This window comes from Serinus canaria, chromosome 4A (assembly GCF_022539315.1).
Source record: "Serinus canaria isolate serCan28SL12 chromosome 4A, serCan2020, whole genome shotgun sequence".
NCBI lineage: Eukaryota > Metazoa > Chordata > Aves > Passeriformes > Fringillidae > Serinus > Serinus canaria.
Genome location: NC_066318.1, coordinates 16,600,746 through 16,625,693, shown reverse-complemented (window position 1 = coordinate 16,625,693; position 24,948 = coordinate 16,600,746). Strand labels below are relative to the sequence as shown.

At 47.1% G+C, this 24,948-nt stretch overlaps 1 protein-coding gene across 1 annotated transcript in view; it reads left to right on the top strand.

Moving 5' to 3' along the window:
- Positions 1 to 24,948, top strand: part of TRPC5 (transient receptor potential cation channel subfamily C member 5) — a 67,698-nt gene that overhangs the window by 27,408 nt on the left and 15,342 nt on the right. The window contains exons 3-6 of the mRNA XM_009090304.4: positions 4,688 to 5,024; positions 8,369 to 8,508; positions 13,154 to 13,476; positions 18,087 to 18,282. Of these exons, the coding sequence (XP_009088552.1) occupies positions 4,688 to 5,024; positions 8,369 to 8,508; positions 13,154 to 13,476; positions 18,087 to 18,282 (996 nt within the window). The remainder of the gene's footprint in view (positions 1 to 4,687; positions 5,025 to 8,368; positions 8,509 to 13,153; positions 13,477 to 18,086; positions 18,283 to 24,948) is intronic.

The following is a 24,948-nucleotide window of genomic DNA, read 5'->3' as shown; positions in this document are numbered from 1 at the left end:
GCAAACTCCAAACAAGAGGCTGCTGGCAGCAGCCACAATAATCAGAATAAAGGCAGAGGGATGCTGTGCTCAGCCCCTGTGATGTCTATCAGGGAGCTATTTCAGATGCTCCCTGAGGCATTCACATCTCAACCCATCTGTGTCTGATCCTAAATTACTTATGACTGCGAGAGATCAGGGATTTCCCCATAGATGAGGGGAGGGGGGTGGAACATGATTTCTGTGTTTGACAGCATGCAGAAAGCATTTAATTCCTGAGAAGTGGAATTTAGGTGACTTTAAAATACCAGTAAAGATTAGTTATTAAGGAAAAGACACTCCATCCAGCAGTTGCTTTTTTCCCCCTTAAAAATGTCCCCCTTGGTATAGGATTAGGTGGCAATGAGCGTGATGAACATTGAAAATGAAATTCTCTAATAGCACAATCCACCTGCAAGCCAAATGTTACACAAAGACCCTGGCAAGGCTGAGAGAAGAAGAAGAAGAGAATATAAAAGACTTTGTACTGCAGTAATCTCTAGAGTGCTTCCCAGCTATGACTGGAGTTGCTGATCTCATTTCTTGGAAAGGAAAAGATATTTATCCCCATTTTCAAAAGCCAGGAAACTGAGCCCCTTGCTCACAGGTATCACAGGGGTGTTGTGCCCACAAGGAGGGGCTCTGAGTTGCATCTTATCTCCCTGTGAACTGTATCTTCACCTAGGGATGGGTTTTGCTCAACAGGTAACAAGGAGGTTGTTTTTGGGATTAGCTCCTCCAGAAATGCATCTGCAGGTGGGGACCACCCTGGGCAGTGTTTTGTACAACCACAGGCTTTGGTGCTTCTGTGGTGGTTTAACCCCAGGCAGCAGCTCAGCCCCAGGAGCCATCGCCCCCTCCTGCCGTGGGATGGGGGAGAGAACTGGAAGAGCAGAGTGAGAAAAGCCGTGGGCTGAGATAAAGACAGTTTGAACAGGTGCAGCAAAAGCCATGTGTGCAGGCAGAGCAAAGGCAGGAATTCATTCACTGTGTCCCATGGGCAGGCAGGAGCTCAGCCATCCCCAGGGCTCCATCCCTGTCACAGTGACTTGGGAAGACAAACTCAGAATGTTCCCCCTCCTCCTTCTCCCCCAGCTTTGAGTGCTGAGGGTGATGCCATAAGGTCTGGGATGTCCCTGGGGTCAGCTGGGATCAGCTGTCCTGGCTGTGCCCCCCAGCTCCTCAGGGGTGAGGGTGAGGAGCAGGACAGGCCCTGGCTGTGTGCAATCCCTGCTCAGGGAGAGCTCAAACATGCCTGGGTTATCAGCCCTGCTCCCAGCACAGAACCAAACCCAGCTGCTTTGAGGAGAATTAACTCTAGCCCAGCCAAAACCAGCACAGCATCAGTTGTTCAGTTCCTGCATGCACTGAGCTGAGGATTATTGCCACCTCTTGGGGACATTTCTTTCCACTGGTGCAGCTGTCAGAACATTCTCCATCCTGTCTGTGGGGTGATGCCTTGGGCTGCTGCTTGTGGTAGAGACTGGAGGCTCCTGTAATGCAGCAGTCCTTGGATAAAGTGCTTGTCAGGTGTTGGAGAAATGGTGTTTGATAGGCATGTGTTCTCTTAGCAGAGCTTCTGGTGCAGAGCATCTACCTGTGACTCTGGCCCATCCACAAAACTGGGACAAAATGCAGGTTTTTTCCTGCTTTTTGTTGTGCAGAAACTTTGACTGATGCCAAATGCTGTCACACACGGTACCTTCGTGTGACATGATAAAAGGCTGTGATGTACACAGGCACTGTTTCAGGCTGTGACACATAAAAGGCTTTGAAAAAAACACATTTGGAAAATTAACTTTTGCTCAGGAAAAGCCTTGGTAAAAGCTGTGCTGTGGATGTCAAGTTGCTTTTCCAAGTTCTCTGCTCTGCTATCTGCAAAGTAGAATTTTCCTTAACTTTATGGAGAAATTTGAAATTATGGAGGATAACAAAAGTTCCACAGTATTATCAGAACTTCAGGGTACTTCACACCTAAAAGAATATACTTTTGTATTTTGTGTGCATTTATTTAGCACTATGACTCCCAGACAATCTCTAATAAGTTGAGCATTCAATGGTTTAGTCTGGTGAATGAATTTGGGGGTTTAGTTTAGTTAACAGCGCCTAGAAACAAACTCACCAAAACCCAATAAATTCTTTAGGCAGCACACTAGTGGCTTGCTTTGCTTCTTCATTAAAATTCAGAATTCCAGTGTTGCTTTGTTTTTTGGCCAACTGCACTACTGGAGATAAAAGCATCAGTGCTTACTGATTTTAAATCTGTGGTTAATAAGTTGGACTAATACAAGTTAGTAAAAGTCAACTTTGGTAAGTGCTTGGCCTCACCTTTAATAAACACAGCATTTGGTGGTTTATGACATTAGGGAGTCTCTTTGTGTGGTGTGCTTAAATTTCCCTTGGGCAATTTTCATTGAGGTTGGGATCAGCTTGATTGGAAAATTTAATGGCTTTTTCCATTTCCATTCCCTTTTGCCAATCTGCTCTTTAAAGCTGCTCTTTCATGATGTGTGAATTTGTCTCCATTTGAAGAACTAACATCAGATACAACTGAGAAAGCAGATTTTAGAAATGAGCTATTAGGCAGAGAAGAGGCACTTTTAAGATGCTTGCAAGTTGCACAGCAACCAGAGGAACATACAGTCATTTGATTTCTCAAATGACTTTGACTTTGACTCAAGGGAAAAACAGTTTTATTCTCCCCTCAGAGCCTTCCATCATATGTGATAAAGAGAAAATGTGTTTATAACATTTTCTCCCTCAAAAAAAAAAGATTAGAAAAAAAGGAAAAGTTGTGCCTCATCTCAGAGAAGCAGCAGCATCTCTTGCCCTGTGAGTCACTGCAGAACAGCTCCTGAGAAAACAGAGCAGTGCAACTTTCTGCTTCTTCCAGGTTTTAAACACAAAGCGCTGACCCTTCTGAAATCAGAGTGGAAACACAGCCAGACACCAATCACTGCTTGGCAGTTTTCCAGTTGCTGTGGAATTGTTTCTCTTACCTGTCCAGAGCAGCTGTGGCTGCCCCTGGATCCCTGCTAGTGTCCCAGGCCAGGCTGGATGGGGCTTTGGGCAGCCTGGGACGGTGGGAGGTGTGGGGTGGAAATAAGATGAGCTTTAAGGTCCCTCCCAACCCAAACCATCCTGGGATTCTGTGGCTTCATGTCCCCATATATGGAATTTCACAATGATATTTTCTCATCACTGCGAGCAGCAGGTCTTGGCTTTTTCTGGAGACCATCACCCCGTGAGCTATGGCCCATTTTCAGCTGCTGCATGTGCTGGTTGATTCCAAATCACACACTCTTCTGATACTATTTTCCCAAGCCCTCTGGAGCAGAGTGTCTCCAGTTATGTGCCAATGCAGAAGTAATCAGAAGCTTATTGTTGTAATAACACATCAAAATCCAGCTTCATAAATGCCAGATAGTTCCCTTTGGAGAGCTTATTTGCAGTGCTAGTTTGGGTCATTCCATAGATTTGAGCTACCCAGTCCAAAAATGGTCTGATTCTGATGTAAACAGCCTGTTAAGACATATAAAATATATTCCCAAAATCTAAAAATACTTAGAGAAGTGAATGACTTCATCAGAACGAGCAACTAATTTATCCTTTTGTTTGACCTTGGTTTAGTCATTTTGAACATGGCAATGACAGAGCTCTGCTTGTTTAGAGCACTCTGAGAACTGTGCTTAGAAGTCCTCCCAACACTGGGCAGTTTCTGCCGTGTATTTGAAAGATTTGGGAGTGGGCTAAAGATTTTTTAAGAAAATCAGCGTTGTCTTGGTCTTGCAGACATCTTTGGTTAGTTCTGGGTCTGGAAAGGCTTGAAAGCCATGGGGCTGTCCAGGTATGATCAGGAACAGGAAGCCTTCTGGCACTGAGCAGGAATACCACGGCTTGGTTTGAAATCCCAGAGGCTGTTTGGGATGAAGGAGTTGCACCCTGAGCCCGTGTGGTGTGGGTGGGTGAGATGCACAAAATCACCATCACAATGCTGTTTTTCACAGAGTGAAAGCAAACTGGCAAATGTCACTTGGATTCCTTTTGGTCTCCCTTAATCCCTTGTTTCAGAGCCCCTCCCTGGCTGAGCAGCCGGGGGGGGTTCCCAAAGTGCTGTCCTGCTTCCCACCAGGTGTCACCTGGGCACACCTCTTGCTGCCCTTGGCTGTCTCATGCCAGCCCAGCCCACACACACACTTTGCAGACGTTCTCCCTCTCACACCCTCTCTCAGAGCTTTGCACCTTTTCCCTCCTGCCTCATCCTTGAGTCACTTCTTGAGGATGCTGACAGTGACTTGTTCCAGGCGGTCGGAATCTGAAACATTGCGAGAGGGAACGTGCTCCAGCACATGGGGAGAGAAACAGCTTGTAGTAATCCTCCTGGTGCTGCTCTGGCACCAGGCTGGCTGTGTGGTGAGTGGCTGATCTGCAGAGAGATGCTGCAAGTAGAAAAACATTGCTTCCATGAGAAGGGATCTTAAATCCTACATACAAAAAGAGGAGTGGAACTTCCCTCCTTTTTCCCTTTTATCTCCAAAATATGTTTTTCCAGCCCATAGCTGGCCCCAAAAGTAATCTGAGGGGCCTCTAACACATAAGTGAGGGGGAGTGCATGCAGAGTACCAGTCAGTAATAATTTAATATTTTTTCTTTGTTTCTTCCTCCCCAGTTTGTTGCTCAGCCAAACTGCCAGCAGCTGCTAGCAACGCTGTGGTACGACGGCTTTCCAGGATGGAGGAGGAAACACTGGGCAGTGAAACTCCTGACCTGTGTCACCATTGGACTGCTGTTCCCCGTGCTATCCGTGGCATACCTGATTGCACCCAAGAGCAGGCTGGGACTGTTCATTAAAAAGCCATTTATCAAGTTTATCTGCCACACTGGCTCCTACCTGACCTTCCTGTTCATGCTCCTGCTGGCGTCGCAGCACATCGTCAGGACTGACCTCCACATGCAGGGGCCACCTCCCACCATCGTGGAGTGGATGATCCTGCCCTGGGTTCTAGGTACATCCCACACCCAGTCCTGTAAATCCCAGACCCAATCCTACCCTGGGTTCTAGGTACATCCCATAAGTCCCACACCCAGTCCCGCTCTGAGTTCTAGGTAAATCCCACAACCAATCCATAAATCCCACACCCAATCCTGCTCTGGGTTCTTGGTACATCACATACCCAGTCCTGCCCTGGGTTCTTGGTACATCCCGTAAATCCCACACCCCATCCTGCCCTGGGTTCTAGGCACATCCCATAAATCCCACACCCAGTCCTGGGTTCTAGGTAAATCCCACACCTGATCCTGTAAATCCCACACCCGGTCCTGCCCTGGGTTCTAGGTACATCCCATAAATCCCACACCCAATCCTGCCCTGGGTTCTTGGTACATCCCGTAAATCCCACACCCCATCCTGCCCTGGGTTCTAGGCACATCCCATAAATCCCACAGCAGGAGCACTGAGCTCCAGGGCCTGACTCGCACCCACAGCAGCTGTGTGGGGCTCCTCCCAGGCCCAGCATGTGCAGACATCTGGCAGGAGCTGCACAGAACAGCTGGGCTCTTCCTGGAGCAGCAGCTCCTGTTGGCCCGGGGCTGCTCTGTGCCACCTGATGTGCCCCTGGCCGTGACCCCAGTGAGCACAGCAGATGCATGGTGCACTCCCTCCTGCCTCCCCACGCTGGGTGAGAGCAGAGGAGCAGCTTGGGAAGAGCTCCTGGGTCACACACAGTGTCCCTGCTGCTGCTGGCTCTGTCCTGTGCCTGCTGCAGGGACAGGCAGTGCCCAGAGCCTGGCTTTGCCACCCCTGCTCCCTGAGCTGCTCCCAGCCTGGCTTATTCCTCCCAGATGAGCTGCAGGAATGCAGGAGAGGGAGGATAAGGCTCACTCTCTGCTGATAATCACTGGCCACATCAGCATCCAGTGCTCTGATATCAGCAGGAGGAGGAGGAGTGTTGATTGTCTGAAGTTCCATGTGAGGCTCTCCTTCCTGTCTGGCTGGGGCAGCCCGAGCTGGGCAGAGGAGGAGGTGTCTGTGTGCTGAGGATGCTCAGGTGAGGCACTGCGGTGGGATGAGGTGGGAGAAGAACAGAGAAGCCAGGTGGGTGTGTTTTTGATGAGAGAGGACTGTTTGCCCTTCCAGAGTGAGCTCCATCAGGATCCTGATCAGCTCCCACATCCCCGGTGTGCCACCAGCACGTGGCACCCCTGGGAGCTGGGAATGTCACCAGGCACTTTGCTCGTGGGCAGTGGTTTCCACACCTTTCTCCTGCTTCCCCACACCTTTCTGGCTCTCCTGCTTCTCCACACCTTTCTGGCTCCCCGTCCTGGTGACACCAGGACTCTGCTCCTTGTTTCTGTGGTGGTTCTGGGTCAGGCTGGCTCTGTGCTGAACAAACCCAAAACTGCTGATGGGAAACGAGGAAGGGAAGTTGGAGTTGCAGACATGTTCACAAATCCCTCTGGGTGGTGGGTGGCCCAGGGCACTGTGCTCTTTGCTCTTCCACCAGCAGCCTCATTATCTGGTGGAGCTGATTTATGCACTCAAATGGAGGTGTTGGTAGAACCTTCAGAGTAAGCTCAGGGGGTTAAATGTCTTTTCTGAGCTTAGGTCATATAGTCACTTTATCTTTAAATTCATGGTTAAAATTGAGGGAAATGGTAGGCATTTCAGTAAAATTGATTTGCAGATGAAAGAAAGATAATCCATTTTAAAAAACCTTTCAAAAGCACAATCCCTTCAAAAAACCTTTCTTACAGCTGTCTGTTCTTGAGTTCCTTTGTTTCAGATAAATAGAGATATTGTATGACTGTTTATTAAATAGAGAAATTAGAACAGTTTCACCAGATTAAAGGTTATTACTTACAAAATATTTTCCACTATAGAAGGAGAGAGAGCAGGCACACACAGCATTGCTGTAGCTATAGTAACCAGCAAGGATAACTCACTTTAAATACAGTGTATGAGTTCTTCAACAGGCTCCTCTCCATTGATTTATTTTATTTTATGGGTTTGTGTGCATGCAGAGACGTGGAGGCAGCTGTAATGGGATTACCTGGCTGGCCCTGACATTGTGCTTGTGTGGCCACTGACCTGCTGGCTGGCAGCTGAGCAGCTCAGATTGATATTTGGGGGCGTGCAGCAGTTCATTGAAGCTTTGCTGCTCTTCAGATTGGACATCCAGGTCCTCAAGGTTGAGTTGGAAGCAGCACATCAGTGACCACTGCAATGTGCTGTGGTTAGGCAGGGGCAGCAGTTTGGGTAATTCTACTGGCAATGCACCTGGAGGTGTACTTTGTTTTGTTTTGTTTTGTTTTGTGTCCTCTTCACACATTTCCAGTTTTCATTCAAGGATAATGTCAAGTGGGTAATTCAAAATACCTGGGGCTCTAAAGACATTTTTCAGAATGATCCAGGGCATGAAGGAGCTGCCATTTGCTTTCTGATGGGACTTGGGTTTTCAGAAATACTTGAACAGTTCTGCAAGAGAGGACATAAAAGTTACTTATCAGAACTGTGCCAGGTGGGTTCAGCAGTCTGGTGCTGAATTTCAGAAGCTGCCCTTCACCCTTTCAGCTGCAGGGAGGCCTAGTGAGCATTAGCAGGTGCCAGGAATGATCACCAGGAGGCATTTCAGGGTTGGCATGATGGGCTCTGGCCGTATCCTTGGGAACAAACAGCTCACAAGCCCCAGAGCCATATCTGACACGAGGTGAATCACTGCCAGGCTGCAGTGCCCTGCTTCCTGCTGAGTCTTACCTTTCCTCACAAATGATCCCTGTGGGCTCTTTCTGCAGCAAGATGCATCAGTGCAGTGGCTGAGCAGAGAATGGATCCACTGCTTCCTTCTTTGGGGTGATATTTCCAGGTCAGGGAGGAGCTGTGCTGGCGTGCAGAACCTGGTTCTGGTGCTGCTAGAGAAAGTCAGGGAAAATCAGTGCTGTCCAACAGAGCAATGAATTGCTCACAGTGTCTGTGAGAGCAGACAGTCTATGAGGACCTACACCAGATACAGCTGCTTGAAGAGTTTATTCACGTAGAACAAATTTCAGCTGAGCCAATTCACTCGTCCTGGTTATAAATAACATGTGTTTCAGGCAGTCTCCTCATGTGCATATCTGGAGCCCTGGGTAGGAAACCAAGGTCTTTTTCAGCTCTCTCCAGACTGCATTCCCCACAGACTTGTAAAATGTCTCATAATCAGCAGCATTGTACTTTGTGGAAGGCAGGAGGGATGAGGCATTTTTTCCAAGCTGTTAATTTCAAATTGTCTCTTGGTACATCATATGTATATACACGGAGTTTTAATGGCAAATAACGCCTTGGCGTGGTAATGGACTCCCTCTCTTTCTGCAGGTTTCATCTGGGGAGAAATCAAGGAAATGTGGGATGGTGGATTCAATGAGTACGTGCATGACTGGTGGAATCTGATGGATTTTGCAATGAACTCCCTCTATCTTGCAACTATCTCCCTTAAAATTGTTGCCTATGTCAAGGTACGGTGACTTGGGAGAGGGAATTTGTAATGTGCTGGTGAGAGCTGTGGTACACAGGGTACAAACTGTTCAAATCAAAATCACAAAGCAAAGAAAATAGCAGCTTTTCAAGCAGTCCAATCTTGAAAATTCACCTGGAAAGCTATTTTGTTTGGAGAATGAACATCCTGCTCATTCCGACTCTTTAATTAAAAGTTAAATAGATTGTTTAGGCACTGGGGAGAAATTTCTCCACTTTCTGTGCTTTTTGCAGCTACTCAGTTGCCAAGGCACTTGGTTTTCTGTGCTGGCACTGGACCTCCTTCAACAGTGCATAGTGAAAACAACGCTTTTAAATGAAATGGTAAAGGCAAAACAAGAACAGGGTTACCTGAAAACTTCTAGAGCCAAGCTTTATCATCTGTATGATCCTACAGATCTGGAGATTAGCGATCAGAAGTTTGTGACAGGTCTACTGAGAAGACAAGGCTGTTATTGGGAGGCTTCTCTCTGATAATCTGATATAAAGGGGTCAGCTCGCTCTTCTGTGTGTAACCTGTGGGCAGGGGAATGACAAAGGAGCAAGCTGGGGCTTTAACACCCTCTAGGTTCTTCCCTGTCATGTTCCATTTGGGGTGAGAGCCCACATCAGAGCTCATCCTCAAAAGCACCTTGCACATTTATCAACTTCTGATGCTCCAAATTAGCATATGCACGGGGTTTGAAGCCAGGGGATGGCCTGAAGCACTTTCCTTCTGTCTCCCTTTTTCAAAGACAAGACACAAAAGTAAAATTCCTTATGCAACAGCTCTCTTTGGCTTCAGCTGGAGCTTCGTGCTTGGCCTAGTTCTTCCCCTGGTATGAATCAGCAGCAGCTTCACTGCAGTCAGTGAAATTACTCAGGTGTAAATCAAGCAGCTGGGATCTGCTCCCTGGCCACCCCTGCTCTTCCCAGCTTTGCAAGGTCTCCACCTCTGGCAGCCCAGCTCCCAGTAAGCAGGACAAGCCCTTCCCAGAGCAGCCTTGTTTAGTCCTGGCCAGCAGGCAGAGGGGGAGAGAGGAGAACATTTCCCCAAGCCCACTGGCTCCAGAATGCAAACAGCCCTGCTATGGGGCCTTTGTTAAATCCTGAAGGCTGCAGTGTGGTGAGTCAGATTTTCAAAGGGAAAAGCTTTTAAACTGGTTGCTGCTCCCTGAAGAGGCAGCTCTGTAACAGCATCAAAGCAGGAACAGATTATGTCTTTTATTCTCCCAACATTCAGAACCAGGGAGGAAATTACAGACTTGAAAGGTTGGTCTTTAAATCACAAGCAATACAAAAAAAAAACCAACAAAACAAACAAACAAAAACCAACAAAAAAACCCCACAAACCAAAAAACAAAACAAACAAAAAAACCAAATAAACAAACAAAAAAAAAACCCTGGAAATGGTAAAATGCACAGACAGCACTTAAAATGTTACCAATCTGGTTCTTCCTCACACAGCTTACTAGAGGAGCCGTGCATCCAGGGGTTGTGCAGTCACACTGTGGGATGTAAACTCCCAGCCAAAGCACAGCTCCAGAGGAGGTGCAGCTCTGTTTGTGCTCCCTGTGAGAGCCACAGAAACGTGCAGCTCAACCCCAAACCCCACGGGCCAGCAGACAAAGGAGGGCTGGCAGGAACAGATCTGGCTGAGCCCAGATCAAACCTGCTTGGGTTAAACCTGCCCCATCTCGGGTCAGCTCCTGGTGAGGGCCAGTGCCAGGCAATTCTGAGAGGTGCAGAAAATCTTCTGAACACGTGGTCCCACAAGTTCCCTGTGTCACTCAGGGGCTGCAGCGTGCTCTGCAGTGTGAGGGTTTATAATGCTGATAATGGCTTCAAAACATTTTGCAACATGGTTTGTTATTTATAGAACAGCCCTGAGCTGGAAGAGGCTGGGATATATGCCAATATACCATATTCTAACACTTCTTAGAACTTCAAAGGTTTACATGGACATTTAACTTTCTGCCAAATAGCAGAAAAAATAAATTGCATACTGACACTAAATGCTTTCCATCCTTGTTTTTACGTGAAAACATTTTTTTTTTCCCCTTGATTTGACTGGTTCCAAGACCTGGCTCTAATATTGTCTGATACCAATGGAATCTTCAGGCTAATTATAGGGTAGAAATACTTTCTTAATCAGTTTCTCTTTGCTGCATTGAATTATCGTGTAATGAGGAAAGGTAAATGTGACAGCATGGTGTAATTTATTTGTACTATTCTCTGTACATCTCTGCTGTGTTTCATCTTTTGAACAGACACCAAACCAAACTACTCCAGCCTTCCCAGACACCCAGCTTCATTAGATAACTCTGAAATCTGCTGGTTTTCTGTTACCTGTGGTGCCAGGTAACAGAAGATGCCCTGAAGATGCTATTTGCAAAGCGAGGAGATACCATCAGTTCATAAAGGGCCAAAATGTGACCTTAATGGCCTAAATATTGCTTTATTTATTGCTTTATTTATTTATTGCTTTAAATATTGCACAGAATAGTGTCCCACACCTCTTTTTAAAGCGATATTTTAAAATATTAAATACCTTTAAAATATTAATACCTTAAAAAAAGGTATTTTTCCCATTTATGTGCAATCTGTGCTAAACCTTAGGAGAGAGCCCTGGGCTGCTGTGTCCAGCCAGCCTGCAAAAGAGAATTGGGAATAGCTGTGCAAATCTGCAGTCCAGAAGCAAATCTGCTTTCCAATCCCTCCCACCCACCCCCACTGCTGGATATCCACAAAAAGTTCACCTCTCTGCCTGTTTGTGGGCATTTGAAGACCCATCTTCAAATCAAGTTAACAGGCTGAGGCCATGCTGTTCATGTAATAAAGAACAGTTTGGAAATGTCAGAAGCAATCCGAGGTCATGCTGAAATGCCTTTGTATCATGTCTCATCTCCTTCATACAGAGGGAGAGTTTGAAATATCAACCTGCTTTTTGCTGAGCCCTTGAATACACTGGAGTTTGTGTATTGGACCTTCAGATTTAAATAGAAAAACTCTGCAATCTCGTCCTGTCAGTGTGATATTGGTACCATTTCCTTTTCAGAGGTACCTGAATTATTTTAGGAGCCCTAAACACGCTGGTTATGGTTTTAGCTGTGTTATCCTGAGTGCAGTTCTGCTTTTTTATGCATGCTAAATGAGCGGAGACAAATGTTAAAAGGACAATTATTCCTTGATGCTAAATGTCTTTGACTCCATTCCTGTGCCACTGTCGTTAAGCCAGAGCAGTTACATTTTTACATTTCACAGAACCAGAGCAGTTACATTTTACAGAACCAATCTTTTGTGGTACCTGTTCACATCTGCCTGCACTTTGCTCAGAAAATGCTTCTGCTTTTACAGCTACATTACAAACCCAGTTAATGTTGTAATTGATGCACTCAACTGTACCCAGTGTTTCAGCTGTAATTAAGACCTCTGCTTTAGCAACTCTCCTAAAATTGCCATGACAAATTAACTAATAAGAAAATTAATACGAAAAAAGCCTTTTGGTTCTGGGCTGCCTGCTCCTTTTTTTTTCTTTCTTTTTTTTTTTTTTTTTTGAGATTACATGGGAAGGAAAGCATCCAATAGTTCACTGCTTTTCTTCTTCCCTTCCTTCTCCCTGCCTCCCATTGTTCCTGGAATGTGCAGTGTTTATAATGTGCAGTCATATTTAGGAGGAAGAAGAACAAAAGTAATTGGAAATTTACATCTGGGACATGCTAAAATCTGAACCCCTTTAAATGTTGAAAGAGAAGGAGGTTGTGTATGAAGCCATGGACACAAGGAACCCACAGACTGTGAACTCAAAAGTAAAACAAATTTTAAAAAAAATCATAATTTTTCAGATTTTTCAGCTTAGGCTAAGAACAGCCAACATACCCAAAGCCTCTAAAGAAAACCTGGTCCCACATCTCTCACCACCAGGGGGTCACAGCGTAGTTGGCAGAATTCATTAAAAAAACATTATTAAACCTTCATCTCTGCCCTAATCAAGTCAGCCTCAGTCCTGAATCCCAACTGTGAGTCTGACAGCAGCTGGGGTGTAAGGGGTTAAATGTGGCCACAGCTCACTTCACAGAGAGCAGCAGCCACAACTTTCCCAAGGATTCTTCCAGGGGAAGGCAGTGAGAACCTCAGAGAAGAAAAGAAAACAATTCTTGTCTCTATTCACTGCTCCTGTTTTTGCACGTGTGGAATGTGTTAGGGAGATTGTTTACCTGAAGTGATTTGGTTAATTGGACACGGGTGAAAGTGGTTTTGAGTGATTAGCCAATCACTCAAAGCTGTGTCCTGGCTGTCTCAGACAGTCACGGGCTTTTCTTTAGTATTTTCAGTATAGTACAGTACAGTATGGTATAATATAGTAGAGTATCTCTTTAGTATAGTTTTAATTCAGTATTAGTGTAATATAGTATGGCTTTAATAAAGCCATTGTTCAGCCTTCTGAATCGTGGAGTCAGAGCACATTATTCCCAGCGTCAGGGGCTCCTTGCAGTGACAGTTAAAAGCCCATTTTGTGCCACAGTGCCTGGTTAGGATTTACCTGTGAAGGGTTGGGTCAGGGGGTGTGAGCTTGGAGTGACTCTGGGGTCATTACACCTCATCTCACTTTGATGCCCTTGTTGTTCCTTCCTTCCTTCCTGCCAGTACAACGGCTCTCGCCCGCGGGAGGAGTGGGAGATGTGGCACCCGACCCTGATTGCAGAAGCCCTCTTTGCAATATCCAACATCCTCAGCTCCCTGCGCCTCATCTCCCTGTTTACAGCCAACTCACACCTGGGACCCCTGCAGATTTCTCTGGGACGCATGCTGCTAGACATCCTCAAATTCCTTTTTATCTACTGCCTGGTGCTGCTGGCTTTTGCCAATGGACTGAACCAGCTTTATTTTTATTATGAGACCAGTGCCTCGGAGGAACCCAACAACTGCAAGGGGATCCGATGTGAGAAACAGAACAATGCCTTCTCCACGTAAGACATCCTCTCTTTCTGCTTCTGAGGCTGCTTCCCCTGTCCCCTGCCTCCCCTGCCCTTGCCTGCTGCCTGTCACTGCGCTGACAGAGCCTTTAGTTATTCATTTGCAAATGCCAGGTGAGGTGGTTGGCTCTGCAGGAAAGGTGGGAGTTAAGTGGGGCAGACATTGTGCCGAGCTCTGCCGTCACAAGGACTCTCACTGAGGTCTGGCACCAGGAGACCTTTTAGTTCTGGACCAAGGAGTTTCCCTGCATGATCCTGCAACTTAAATCTCATTATGACTATGCACAGTTTCAGCAGATTTGAGAAAGGAAATGTAATTTTGCCACAGTAGTTGTTGCCTAATTTTTGAAAAAAGGAGGAGAACCTGAATGAAATGAACACAATAAGGGATAAACCCGTTAAAAACAGGAACTAATAAATAATGTGCCTGCAGCAACAACAACAATCTCACCTAGACCATTTTCATGGACATGTGATGGTGCAGGCTTCTCTGATTTCCTTGCAGACTGAAATCCCAGCAGAATCTTTTTTTTTTTTTGCTGGGAATGCTGGTACTTTGCTGAGATGCTGGCATGGAAATTGCTGTGAGGACATCTGGCAGAGCTGAAAGAGAGAGCACATGCTGAAAAATGACATGAATTGTCTTGCTGATGTATTTGTTTTAATTACTAATAGTAGAAATAATTATAATAATCAGCCCCCACCCGATTGTTCTTGCTGCTTGCACAGTACTTAACTCACAATGGCAGGAGAAATAAATAAAGCACGGTCTAGAAAAAGGCCCACGCCCTGCAAACAAGCAAAACAAAACTGTTGTCCACCACTTTATGCTAAATTAAATAAAACTTGTCATGATGCCCAATAATTCTCCTCCCTCTGTCAGCTGAAGGTTTGGGATTAAGAAAGGATTTGGGATGTATTTGCACTCTTATCAAAAACAGATGATGGCTCAGGCCACATGACTTGGTTGGGAGAGGAGAGGTTCCAGCTTTGTCCTGTGGGCTCTGTCCTAAAAGAAACATGGAATTTTCATGGGATAGAGCCCATCCTTCAGGAGCAGCAGGCCCTGGTACACCAGCCATGTGCCACTTCCCACTGCAGAGCAGGAACACCACAGGCTTGGTTAATTTTCTCATCTTGATTAATTAACTCATCTCTGTCTGAGTGATGTGAATGGACCTGCACTGTGCTAATGAGAAACAGAATTAAAGATTTCAGACCTTTTTCTGTTTCAGTTGCCTCACGTGCCCCAGAAATGTGTCGTGCTGCCCTGGCAAAGGAATTAAATCCCAAATTTATACTTTGATCTGTATCCATATTGATGCAGCAGCAGAGGGAGGAAAGTTTGGCAAGCACAGTGTGTGTTAAGGGGTAAACTCTACCTCAGGAAGGGTCAAGCCTACAAAATCCAGTACCAAACCCTGCCTTTCTCTGGAGCTGTGAACAGATGTGTGCAGTTCTGCATTCTGGTTTGGGCCTGCCACCACTGCACACCGGGTTTTTTACAGATTTCATTGTGTCAGGTAAGTGGAGAAAGCAACAGCAGGATCTGACTGAAGGAAAAGAACATTGGGCCAGCAGGAAAAAAAAAAAAACAAACAAAGCAAGCAAGCAAGCAACCATCCAGAAGTCTGTAAGAAGGTGTGATGTCTTGGGAGCTAAAAATTATACAAGAAGCACTTAGCAGAACGTGTGTCGATCAGCTTAAATACAAGCCCCAATTTCTGCCCCCCTAACATTCATTTGAGCCCCCTGCCAAGGGAATGTAGCACAGAAAGGAAATTGAGGGGGCTCAGCCTTTGTGGCAGAGGTTTGTGTAAAACAAAATCCCAGTGGGAGGGGATCCATTAGGAGTGAGGTCTCCTGGCAGGGGACAGAACACTCTGCAGGTACTTTTTGTTTGAGGCTCGCTTAAGAAATTTATTTAACGTGTTCTTAAAAGTTTAAATGGTCTTTATTAACACCCCCAGCACAGGCTGACATTTGGCTGGGGAGCAGATGCACAGCATGGGGCAGTGGCTGGGAAGGAGCAGCTGCAGATCCAAATATTGTTTTGGGGGGAAAGCAAAGGAGGCTGGAGCCAGTCCAGCCAGGGCTGGGGACCCTGACTTTGCTCATGGCTCATTCCTGATGAAGGAATAAATCTGCAGAGCTCTGAATCAGTGCACTTTGATTCCCACCAGCATTCCTGGCCTCACACAATGAGCTCTAATTCTTCCAGGGGAGCAAAGAGGGCACCCCTGGTGTGTGTGCACTTGTGTCAAGTGTGACACCTATTTACTGGCACCTTATTTCCCATTACTCTCAGAGGGTGGCTTCAGCATTTTCTTGGCGAGGAAATTTTCTGCATTGCACACACAGATCATGGAAAAGTAATATTCCTTTGTGACAGCAATGAGGGGAGGTAATGAATAATTTAAGGTTTTCTGCTTTGGCCTTGCCATCCCTCAGAAAGCAGAGTGCCTGCTGCTTAGGCAGATGATTGGAAAATATGTTTATAGCTGCGATGCTGGCAACTGAAAGAGGGGGAGGAGAGTGAGGAAGAGGAGGAAGGGGTGGAGGAAGTCACATCTCCCTGCCTGCTGTGTCCTTCTCTCTGCCATTCCCCTGGGCTCAGGCTCCTGTGGCACAGGGGGCACTTGCTCTCTCTAAGCCACCATGGAGAGTGGTGGAGCTGTGAGAATTCTTCTGTTTGGATTCTTCTGTTAGGATTCAAAATACACCCAGCAGGACATGAGAGCCTCTCAATCACAATTCCCAAAACTCTATTTCTTTATAGCTCCAAAGTAGTGTGAGCCAGCCCTGAAACACGGGCTGTGAAAAGAAGCTGTGGACCTGTCCTGTCATTAAACACTGAGGACACAGCACCTCACAGCATCCTCACTGCTCTGCAGAGCTGAGGAACCACCTGGTGTCTTTGCCAAGGGCACTGCATGCCCATGTGTGACTGTTTGCTTTGTCTGGGCCCAGGTTACACACCTGGGTAATCTTGTGCATCTAGAACAACACACAACACACTGATCACTTCTAGAACTGATTTCAGTTCAATGATTAGAAGCCCTGCCTCTCTTGTTCCTTGCAGCCCAAGCAGTATTTCTCCTGTTAATAGTAAAAATATTATAAATATTTTAAAAGACAGCTAGCACTCCACCACTTCTAGAAAAGAAATGCTTGGCATTCTTTGGTTAATCTGCATTTTACTACCTTGGTTATTTAATGAGGCTAATGAACAGCCTGAGCTTTGGGAGGGAGGTTTTTTGGAGGGAGATTTTTTGGGAGGGAGCATCTTTATGATTTTGGCCAGTGAAAAACATAAGCTACATCCACAAAGTATAAACAGAACCCTCCTATAAGGCATGGGATTGCATGTGAACAAATGCCTGGAGATGATGGGAGAACAGATTCCTGGCATGTCAAGTAAAGCATCTGAATTATTCATGTTGCTGTGCCTAGTAGTTGCATTTGGAAACATCTGCCGACCTCAGGCCAAAATGGGAACTCCTAAACAGGCATATAAATGTCATTTTTGGATACTATAAATGCCATATTTTGGAAAGCCAAAACAAAGATGCCCAAATAGAGCAATTACTTCGATTGCTGATTACGCGTCTGACGTGACTGGGAAAGGTCACTGGAAGCAGAGAGACCTGGGATGATCTCAGCAGCTCAGTGGGGTCAGGTCTGGTTCATCTAGGGAAGGAAGCCTTCCAAAGAAGAGAAACTCTTGAGCTGAGTTAATGTGATGACTCTCTTTCATCTGAGTCATTACCCAGCTGTGGTTGCAGGGTTTTACCAGGGACTCTGCCCCTGGTGGGTGGGAGCTGCTGCTCCAGCCACTCAGAGCCCCCAGAGTTTTGGGCAGGTGCATTCCAAACAGAGCAGAGTTTTGGGCAGGTGTGTTCCAAACAGAGCAGCATTTTGGGCAGGTGCATTCCAAACAGAGCAGAGTTTTGGGCAGGTGTGTTCCAAACAGAGCAGAGTTTTGGGCAGGTGTGTTCCAAACAGAGCAGAGTTTTGGGCAGGTGCACTGCAAACAGAGCTGTGTTTTTAGGCAGGTGTACAGCAAACAGAGCACTGCAAATTAGAGCAAAAGGTGCAGGTGCTGTGGTTTCTGCCAGCTCCCACCTGGTGGTGCCTTGTTGTTGTGCACTGCTCACTGCTGCAGTCATGCTTGGGGCTGGGTTCCCTGAGCATTTATCCTGCAGACATGTTAATGATGCAGGCACTGATTAAACTGGAGAGTTTATAGATAGCAGCAGCATCACAGCACGGCAATTTTAATTAAATGGAATATATTGTGGCTGTTCTTTGCAATGTGCAGAGTGGGAAAGGGAGCCTTGGGTTCCCTGGGGAAGTTGTGCTCGCTGCATCTCACAAGGATGTGGACTGGGCTCTTGGACAGACAGCAAATGCTGTTGATGGGGCAGCTCTCACATGCATTGGCTGCTGGCTCACTGTGGCTGAGCACAGGCTGTCCCCAGGGAGGGATAAAACGCTGTGCTGAGTGGCTGCTCCGTGGTGTCTCCCAATATCTGTGTAGGAGAAGATCATTTTCCACCCCCCAGCATCAGGTTGCCAGCTAAAAAAATCTGTTTTCTTTGCAGGCTTTTCGAGACCCTCCAGTCACTCTTCTGGTCTGTGTTTGGGCTGCTGAATCTCTATGTCACCAACGTGAAAGCCAGGCACGAGTTCACAGAGTTTGTTGGGGCCACGATGTTCGGGACCTACAACGTCATCTCCCTCGTTGTGCTGCTGAACATGCTCATAGCCATGATGAACAACTCCTACCAGCTCATTGCTGTGAGTTACCCCTTCTCTTGCTGCTGGCATTGCTCCCTGTGTGCCTCTCATTGCTCTGATTTGCAGCTGGTGGGTCCCTTCTGGGCTGCTGGAGAGTGCTGCCCCCAGTTTCTGCCAGCAGGTAGCTGGGATTCCTGCTCACCAGCCTGAATCATGCCTGTGGAGGAGGTTTTGCTCTGTTTGTGAAGCTTCTTAGCTGGAAAAGGCTCATGGGCTGTGATCTGTCTCCTCCTGTGGAGTAACCTTGCTGACCACCTCGGGTGTGTAAAGGGAAACCTTCCCACTGCTTCCTGAAGTTTGGTTAGAGCTTGGGGGGTGGGTGTTGTGGTGTATTTTTTTATCCTATTTCTGCTTTCTCCTGTGAAACCACGTGTGTCAGGAGCCCAGTCCTGCAATTTCTTTTTCCACAGTCTTCCCACTTGAAATTAGATCATGTCCATCTGTGGTACCAGAGTCTCCTGGCTGTATAACCATGTGAGATTCCTGAGTAATCCCAGTGCAGGATGGATCTGAGCTGAGGCAGCTCGGGGCTGTAGAGCCCTCATCAAACTGAACTTTCATTTGAATGTTCAAAACTGTTTTCTCCACTGTAATCTCATTCTGTGTACCCAAAAGCCAATCTGTGCCTTGATGATTAAATTTGTCAACAGACTGAAAGCTGAAGCAGCGTGGCTCTGCATTTTAAGGCTCTTTAGGTGAGGAACAGTGTGGAAGGAAGGAAAATCTTGCGTGCACAGGACTTGAGATGAGCCAGTGGGCACTTATTCTCCATTGTGACCACTAACATGACAGGTTTGGAGACAGGGAGGTGCTGAACTGCTGCAGCATCTGGGAGCAAAACAGGACTGGGGGGAGCTGTCTGTGTCCCTGGCTGGTCACTCAGGGCAGAGGGAGTGGAAGCTTCCTCCTCTGCTTTGGGTGGCTCTTGTTTTATTCTACAAGATAAACCAGAGCAAAAACAGAACCAGAAGCAGTTCTCCTACTATTTCCATTTCCAAATCCCTGGACAAGTCTCCGGGGATGTGTGTGGGCGAGTTCCTTTCCTGGCTAAAGCACAGAGGGGAGTATTGAGTTGTTTTCTTGAACAGGTTCCACAATTGTTGTTGATTATCTGCTGATTCAAGTGGCTCCTAAATTCACTTGGTCAAATTGCTGATCCTTTTGGACATCTGATCTTTATCATGGTAAAAAGTATGAGAAAAACTGGAGCACTGACCTTCCAGATGAGCAGAAAAGCAGTTTATCACAAAGGCATTTATCAGTCTGTTTCAACGCTTCAAGTGCTTTCTCTTTGTTCACTGCTACTCCTCACATTCCAGGGAGACTGGAACGAGGGACAGAAAACAAAGATTCTCTCCTTGGCCATTTTCTCCAATTCCCTTTCCTTTATTGTCATCGAACAGGCTTGTCACTAAGACAAAGGCCCAGCCTAAGACAGGCACAAGAATAGCAGTATTTGCTATTCACAGGGCCACAAACCACTCATCATTCTTCTCCTGAATAATTCCAGTGATGCAATGACACATTACACACAATCCCACATGAATCAGAGGGACCCATCATAACAATTAGCTGAAGAGAAGGGTCCAGAGGGGGCTGCTGTGTTCATGGTTTGTGTCTGGAGCAGCTGGCAGCGGGGACTGGCCCCATCAGAGAGTCTGCCCTTGACAGACCCAGGGCTGGAGGACTGGACTCTCAGATAACTGAGGCAAAGACTGGAGTTCAGTGAGCAGCATGAGCTTGGGAAAACGACCCTGGAAATGCTACAGGCGACTTTGTTGCCCCTGAAAGAGTCTGGCTGCAGGTGATCCCGAGAGCAGTGACATTTCCAGGGAAGGCAGGAGGCAGGCACTTCCCATCTCTGGCCAGCATTCCTGCATGCTTCCTCTCAGGGACAGATTTCCTCGGTGTGTCTTCTCGGGGCAAACATCAATTATTCTCTCCCCCGAAGAAAACAAGTCGTTAATAAACGCTGAGCTTTACAAATGTGGGGCATTAATTAACCTCCTGCAATCAGGCTCACCCCCTGCTGAATGACAGCAGGCTGGGTGCTAGACGGGGCATTTCTTCCTCCTGGTGTTTGTATTGCAGTGGGTACACGTGGAATGACAGCATTCCAGGGGGCAGGAGGGGAGAGGAGTCCTTGGGGTGGGGTGGAGGTGTTCTTCTGCATCAGCGGGAAATTCTGTGCCCCAAACATCACTGCAGAGCAATAAAACAGTCGTGGGGGGCGAGATGAGAGTGCGTCTCTGCCTGCTGACTCCCCTGCGGTGGAGTGCTGAGGACATCTTCATTAATCCCGGTTGTTAATGAGCCCCAGGCACTGCTGCAGTGCAAACAGGCTTTCTCCCCTCCTCTCCTGCAGGGACAGATACACCTCGTATTGCAGCAGTTATTCTTCAGGTCAGCTGTTCTCCTGGGCTCACACGTGAGTTTCTGCTGCGAGGTTTGAGAAAGGAGAATCTGGGCTGCTCCTCCTTGAGAAAGGAGAATCTGGGCTGCTCCTCCTTGAGAAAGGAGAATCTGGGCTGCTCCTCCTTGGCCCTTCCTTGTGCCTCCCCAGTCTGGGGATTAGGGCTTGGTGCTTAATTAGGCACTGCAGGCACGCAGCAGGAAAGCACCCCTGGCTGTGGAGGGCAGAGCAAGGCGAGCAAAGAGTAAAACCTCTGCTCCAAGTGGTTCTTGACTCAGAGAAGGAAGAACTTTTCTGCCATAATTTTGTTGTTTTTTTCCTCAGCTGTTTCAGCCTTCAATAAACATACACTTCCAGGAGTGCCCTGAAGCAGTTTCAATATCGATTCTTTCCAGACAGCCCATTTTTCTCCTTTGCCAAACCATGCATTGGGTATGGCAGACACCATCTTTCACCAAGAAAGCAAACAAAATCCAAATGCAATGCCCCAGATTTCCATACCCCCCCTGTGTTTCAGTATGGGGAGATCAGAATGTTTTATCCAAGCAGTGGGATGTTATGCAGTGCCAGCTCCCTCATCTCAATACCTTCCAGACATGACAGAAATGCCATTACCCGAGGATGGGAAGAGGAATTTGTCACAATCACAAGGGGAAGGACAAGGGAATGATGTGAGAGGACTGGACTCTCCAGATAACTGAGGCAAAGACTGGAGTTCAGTGAGCAGCATGAGCCCCTGCTTGGGAAAACGACCCTGGAAATGCTACAGGAGATTTTGTTGTCACTGAATGATGTGAGAGTGGCCAGGTGGCTGCATCATTTGTAAGTGAGTGGGTGACGAGGACACTTTGTGTGATGGGCTGTTTCTCATCAAGCCATCCTCCTGCCAGTGCCAATTTTTTCAGAATAAGGGGGACAGTTGGTGTTCCCGAGGGTGCAGGTGCATTTTGGCCCTGGGGGTGCCCTTGGGGCAGGGACACTTGCAGGGATTTCAGGTGTATTTTCTGACAGCCTGTTCCTTGTGGCCACACCTGTGATTACTCTGGGGAGTCAGGCAAGAATTAGTCACTGGAACTGCACCAAGAGTGGTGACTCTGCAGCAGCAGGAGCAGTACCAGTGGGAGAACAGCAAGCAAGGGCTGTGCAGGATGGGAGGCACGGGCTGTGAGCTGCTGGGCAGAGCTGCAGGTGAGTCAGGCTGGTAAATGGTGCAGCACAGCTCTGCACATTAAAGAGAGATGCGAGCCCTCACAGCCTTCAGATGTTCTGGGATAAAAGTACAAAGATGCTTAACACCTCAGGGATTACTTACACCAAAGGGAGCCTGAGAAAAATTCCCTCCAACTCCCATGGGGGAAGGTGTTGCAGCCTCGAGTGTGTGGGGCAGTGTCTGTGTGTGATGTTGGAATAATGAGAGCATAAAGCTACAAAATTCTTCCGTGTATTGTGTTTTGTATCCTCCTGTTGGTTGGTATCTCTGTTATTTCGAGCTAGCTCATCCCAGACAGCTGTTCCTGCAAAAGGCTGCAGTCTTTAAAACAATAAAAAAGTTTTAAGTGTGTCTCTGAGAGGGTGTCTGGATTGGAACTGAGCTGCCAGTGTTTGGGTTGCAGGAATCAGGGCATTGGGCACCAACCTCAGGATGCAGTTTTAGATGATGAAATTAAATGGAGTGGATTACCACAAGGAGTTAAGAAAAGAAGAAAAGAAATATTTTGCATGGCAAAACAAAAGCTGTACACTAAGCAGAAATGGCATGTGCTGCTAAAAAATAAATAAAACTTTGACTGTAAGTATAGGGATATTAGATACAGAATTTTCTCAATTTTTGCAGCCTAGAGAGCTTAAAAATTAAGGCACGGAGAAACATAAAGATTTTTCAGCTCCCTATTACATTGTTTCCAAGATAACTTTGGATTTCTCCCAGGTGGCAGTTTCAAACTTTACTTCTTCTGCAGAGCACACAGATTCCTCCACTTTGCTGCAGCAGCTGAACTCCCCCAGCACCATGGCAGTAATTGCTACTCAGTTTAATTCACAACACCAGCAGAAATTCTCTTCCCCACTGTGATTTGTGACCCTCAGGACTGTCAGAAAATGTTCCTCTGCTTGCACGACCTGCACAGGTATTACCTGCTGGTTTTGCTGAGGAGGAATTTTATGAATCAGTAAACTTAGTTTGAAGTGCAACAGCTGCCCAGTCCGTGCATTGGGCAGATTTTGGGGTGGTGGGTGTTCCCCTATAAAGGTAAGGCCAGCTCCTAAATCTGGTCTCAGAACTAAGCTCATTTAAAGCATCAGGAAATGTTCATCTCCCAGGTCCATTTCAGCACCATCAATTTGAATTTCTTAGAAATTAAGCCATCAGTTTTTAACTCTGTAATGCAGCAGGAAATGAAATTATGCTCTTGTTGTGTTGCCAGTACAAGCTGGGATCAATATTTCTTGAAGCTTTTTATGGTGCAGTGAAACAAGGAGGTTCTGGAAAGAGGATGAAGTGGCTCTTCCTTGGTTTGCCAGCCGAGTGAATCCCCCTCTTTGCCCCTCAGTTTTGTGTCCCTCAGAGCCTCCTGCTGACCAGCACACACATCTGCTGGTCACTGCCCACATGCAGAAGTGTCTGAGGTGCAGGTGGCACACTCTCACCTCTGCTTTATTCTACAGCACAGCTGGGATGACCCAGATCTCAGTTACTGCACTCATCCCTGGATCAGCAATAATTAATTGAAATGGGAAATTCTCTTGCACTTGGTCAGTGCCTTCAGTGACACTTGAACAGGCAGACAGGACAAGGGGAATGGCCTTGAGCTAAAGGAGGGTGGGTTGAGATCAGGCATAAGGAAGGAATCCTCCCCTGGCAGGGTGTGAGGCCCTGGCACAAGGTGCCAGAGAAGCTGTGGCTGCCCCTGGATCCCTGAAATGTCCAAGGCCAGGCTGGGCAGGGCTTGGAGCAGCCTGGGACAGTGGGAGGTGTCCCTATGGCAGAGGGTTGGAATAGAATGAGCTTTAAGGTCTGTCCCTGTTGGAGCCCAGGACATCCCTCTGGCTGCCCTGGAGGACTCCAGACCCTGGCAGGGGGCTCAGAGACCTTGGCACAGAGTGAAAACCACCTGTGCCTTGGATTTTAGCCCTTGGAAACAATTCCCAACTCTGTGTGAGGAGTTACAAGCCACAAGGGTTTGAGTAGAATGATAGTGAATTTGTCACAGGGTGAAAAAGTGGAATTTTGGGGATTTAGAATGGGGGTTCAAGAGGCAAGATGGAGAAATCTGGGTGTGTCCTGTCCTTTTTCTTCTTCTTCTTGTCCTCCCTCTTCTGCTGTGATGGAGACACCTCTGGATTGGTTTAGAGCAGAGACAGACTGTCTGACACAGGTGATGGGTATTGGAAAATGATTGTAAATAAAGCACAGATAGTTCTTGGTATAAAAAGCCAAGGGCAGGGGCTGTGCCACAACCCGACCTGCTGGACAGATCTCAGCAGGGCAGAGACAGAATGGAACAGAAAAGGGAAAATAAACAGCCTTGAAAAGCAGAACCCACGAATCTTGACTTCTTCACTCATGGGGCTGGGAAAAAGAGACTTTCTGATACCTCAGGGGTCATCTCAACCACAGAAACCCGAGAGCTCCCAGCCCAGCCCAGCCCAGCCCAGCCCATGACTCCCTGACTTCTGTCCCATTTCCCATGGAGTGCAATCCATGTGAAGAAGTGCTGGAGCCCCCCTCCTGTTCCCTGGGGAGGAGCTGCAGCCCACCTCTAGAGCAGTGGGATTGATTCCCAAGGCTGAGTGCTCTCTCTGCACCTTGTGGCTGGGTGTGGGGGGACTGCCAGCAGATTTTCTTTGGAAAGGGAAGGGAAATATGCAGCAGTGGTGTGTTGGGATGCTCCCATCCAGCCTGTGTGTGTGAAATTAGCCCTGGAGCCTCGCTCCAGACTGGCAGGCAGCTTAATTGCTTTTTGTTAGCAAGCTAAAGGATTCATTTGAAGGTGTAGAACTGTTTGTCTTTTTGCTGGCTTTGGCCAAATTACATGTAACCCATGGACTTGAATCACATTGTTAATATTCATCTGGTGTTTGCAGAGCCTCTAAATAGAGGCACTCCATGTGCTCCAGCTTCACATGCTGCATCTTCTGTTCTTAGACCAGACAAAGCTGGGATCCAGTCCTGCCTCTCCTGTGAGAGCTGGCAGCAGAGTCAGGAGGTTCAGCCTTTCTGTTGCTTTTCATCTTTGAAACCACAGCAGTCTGTG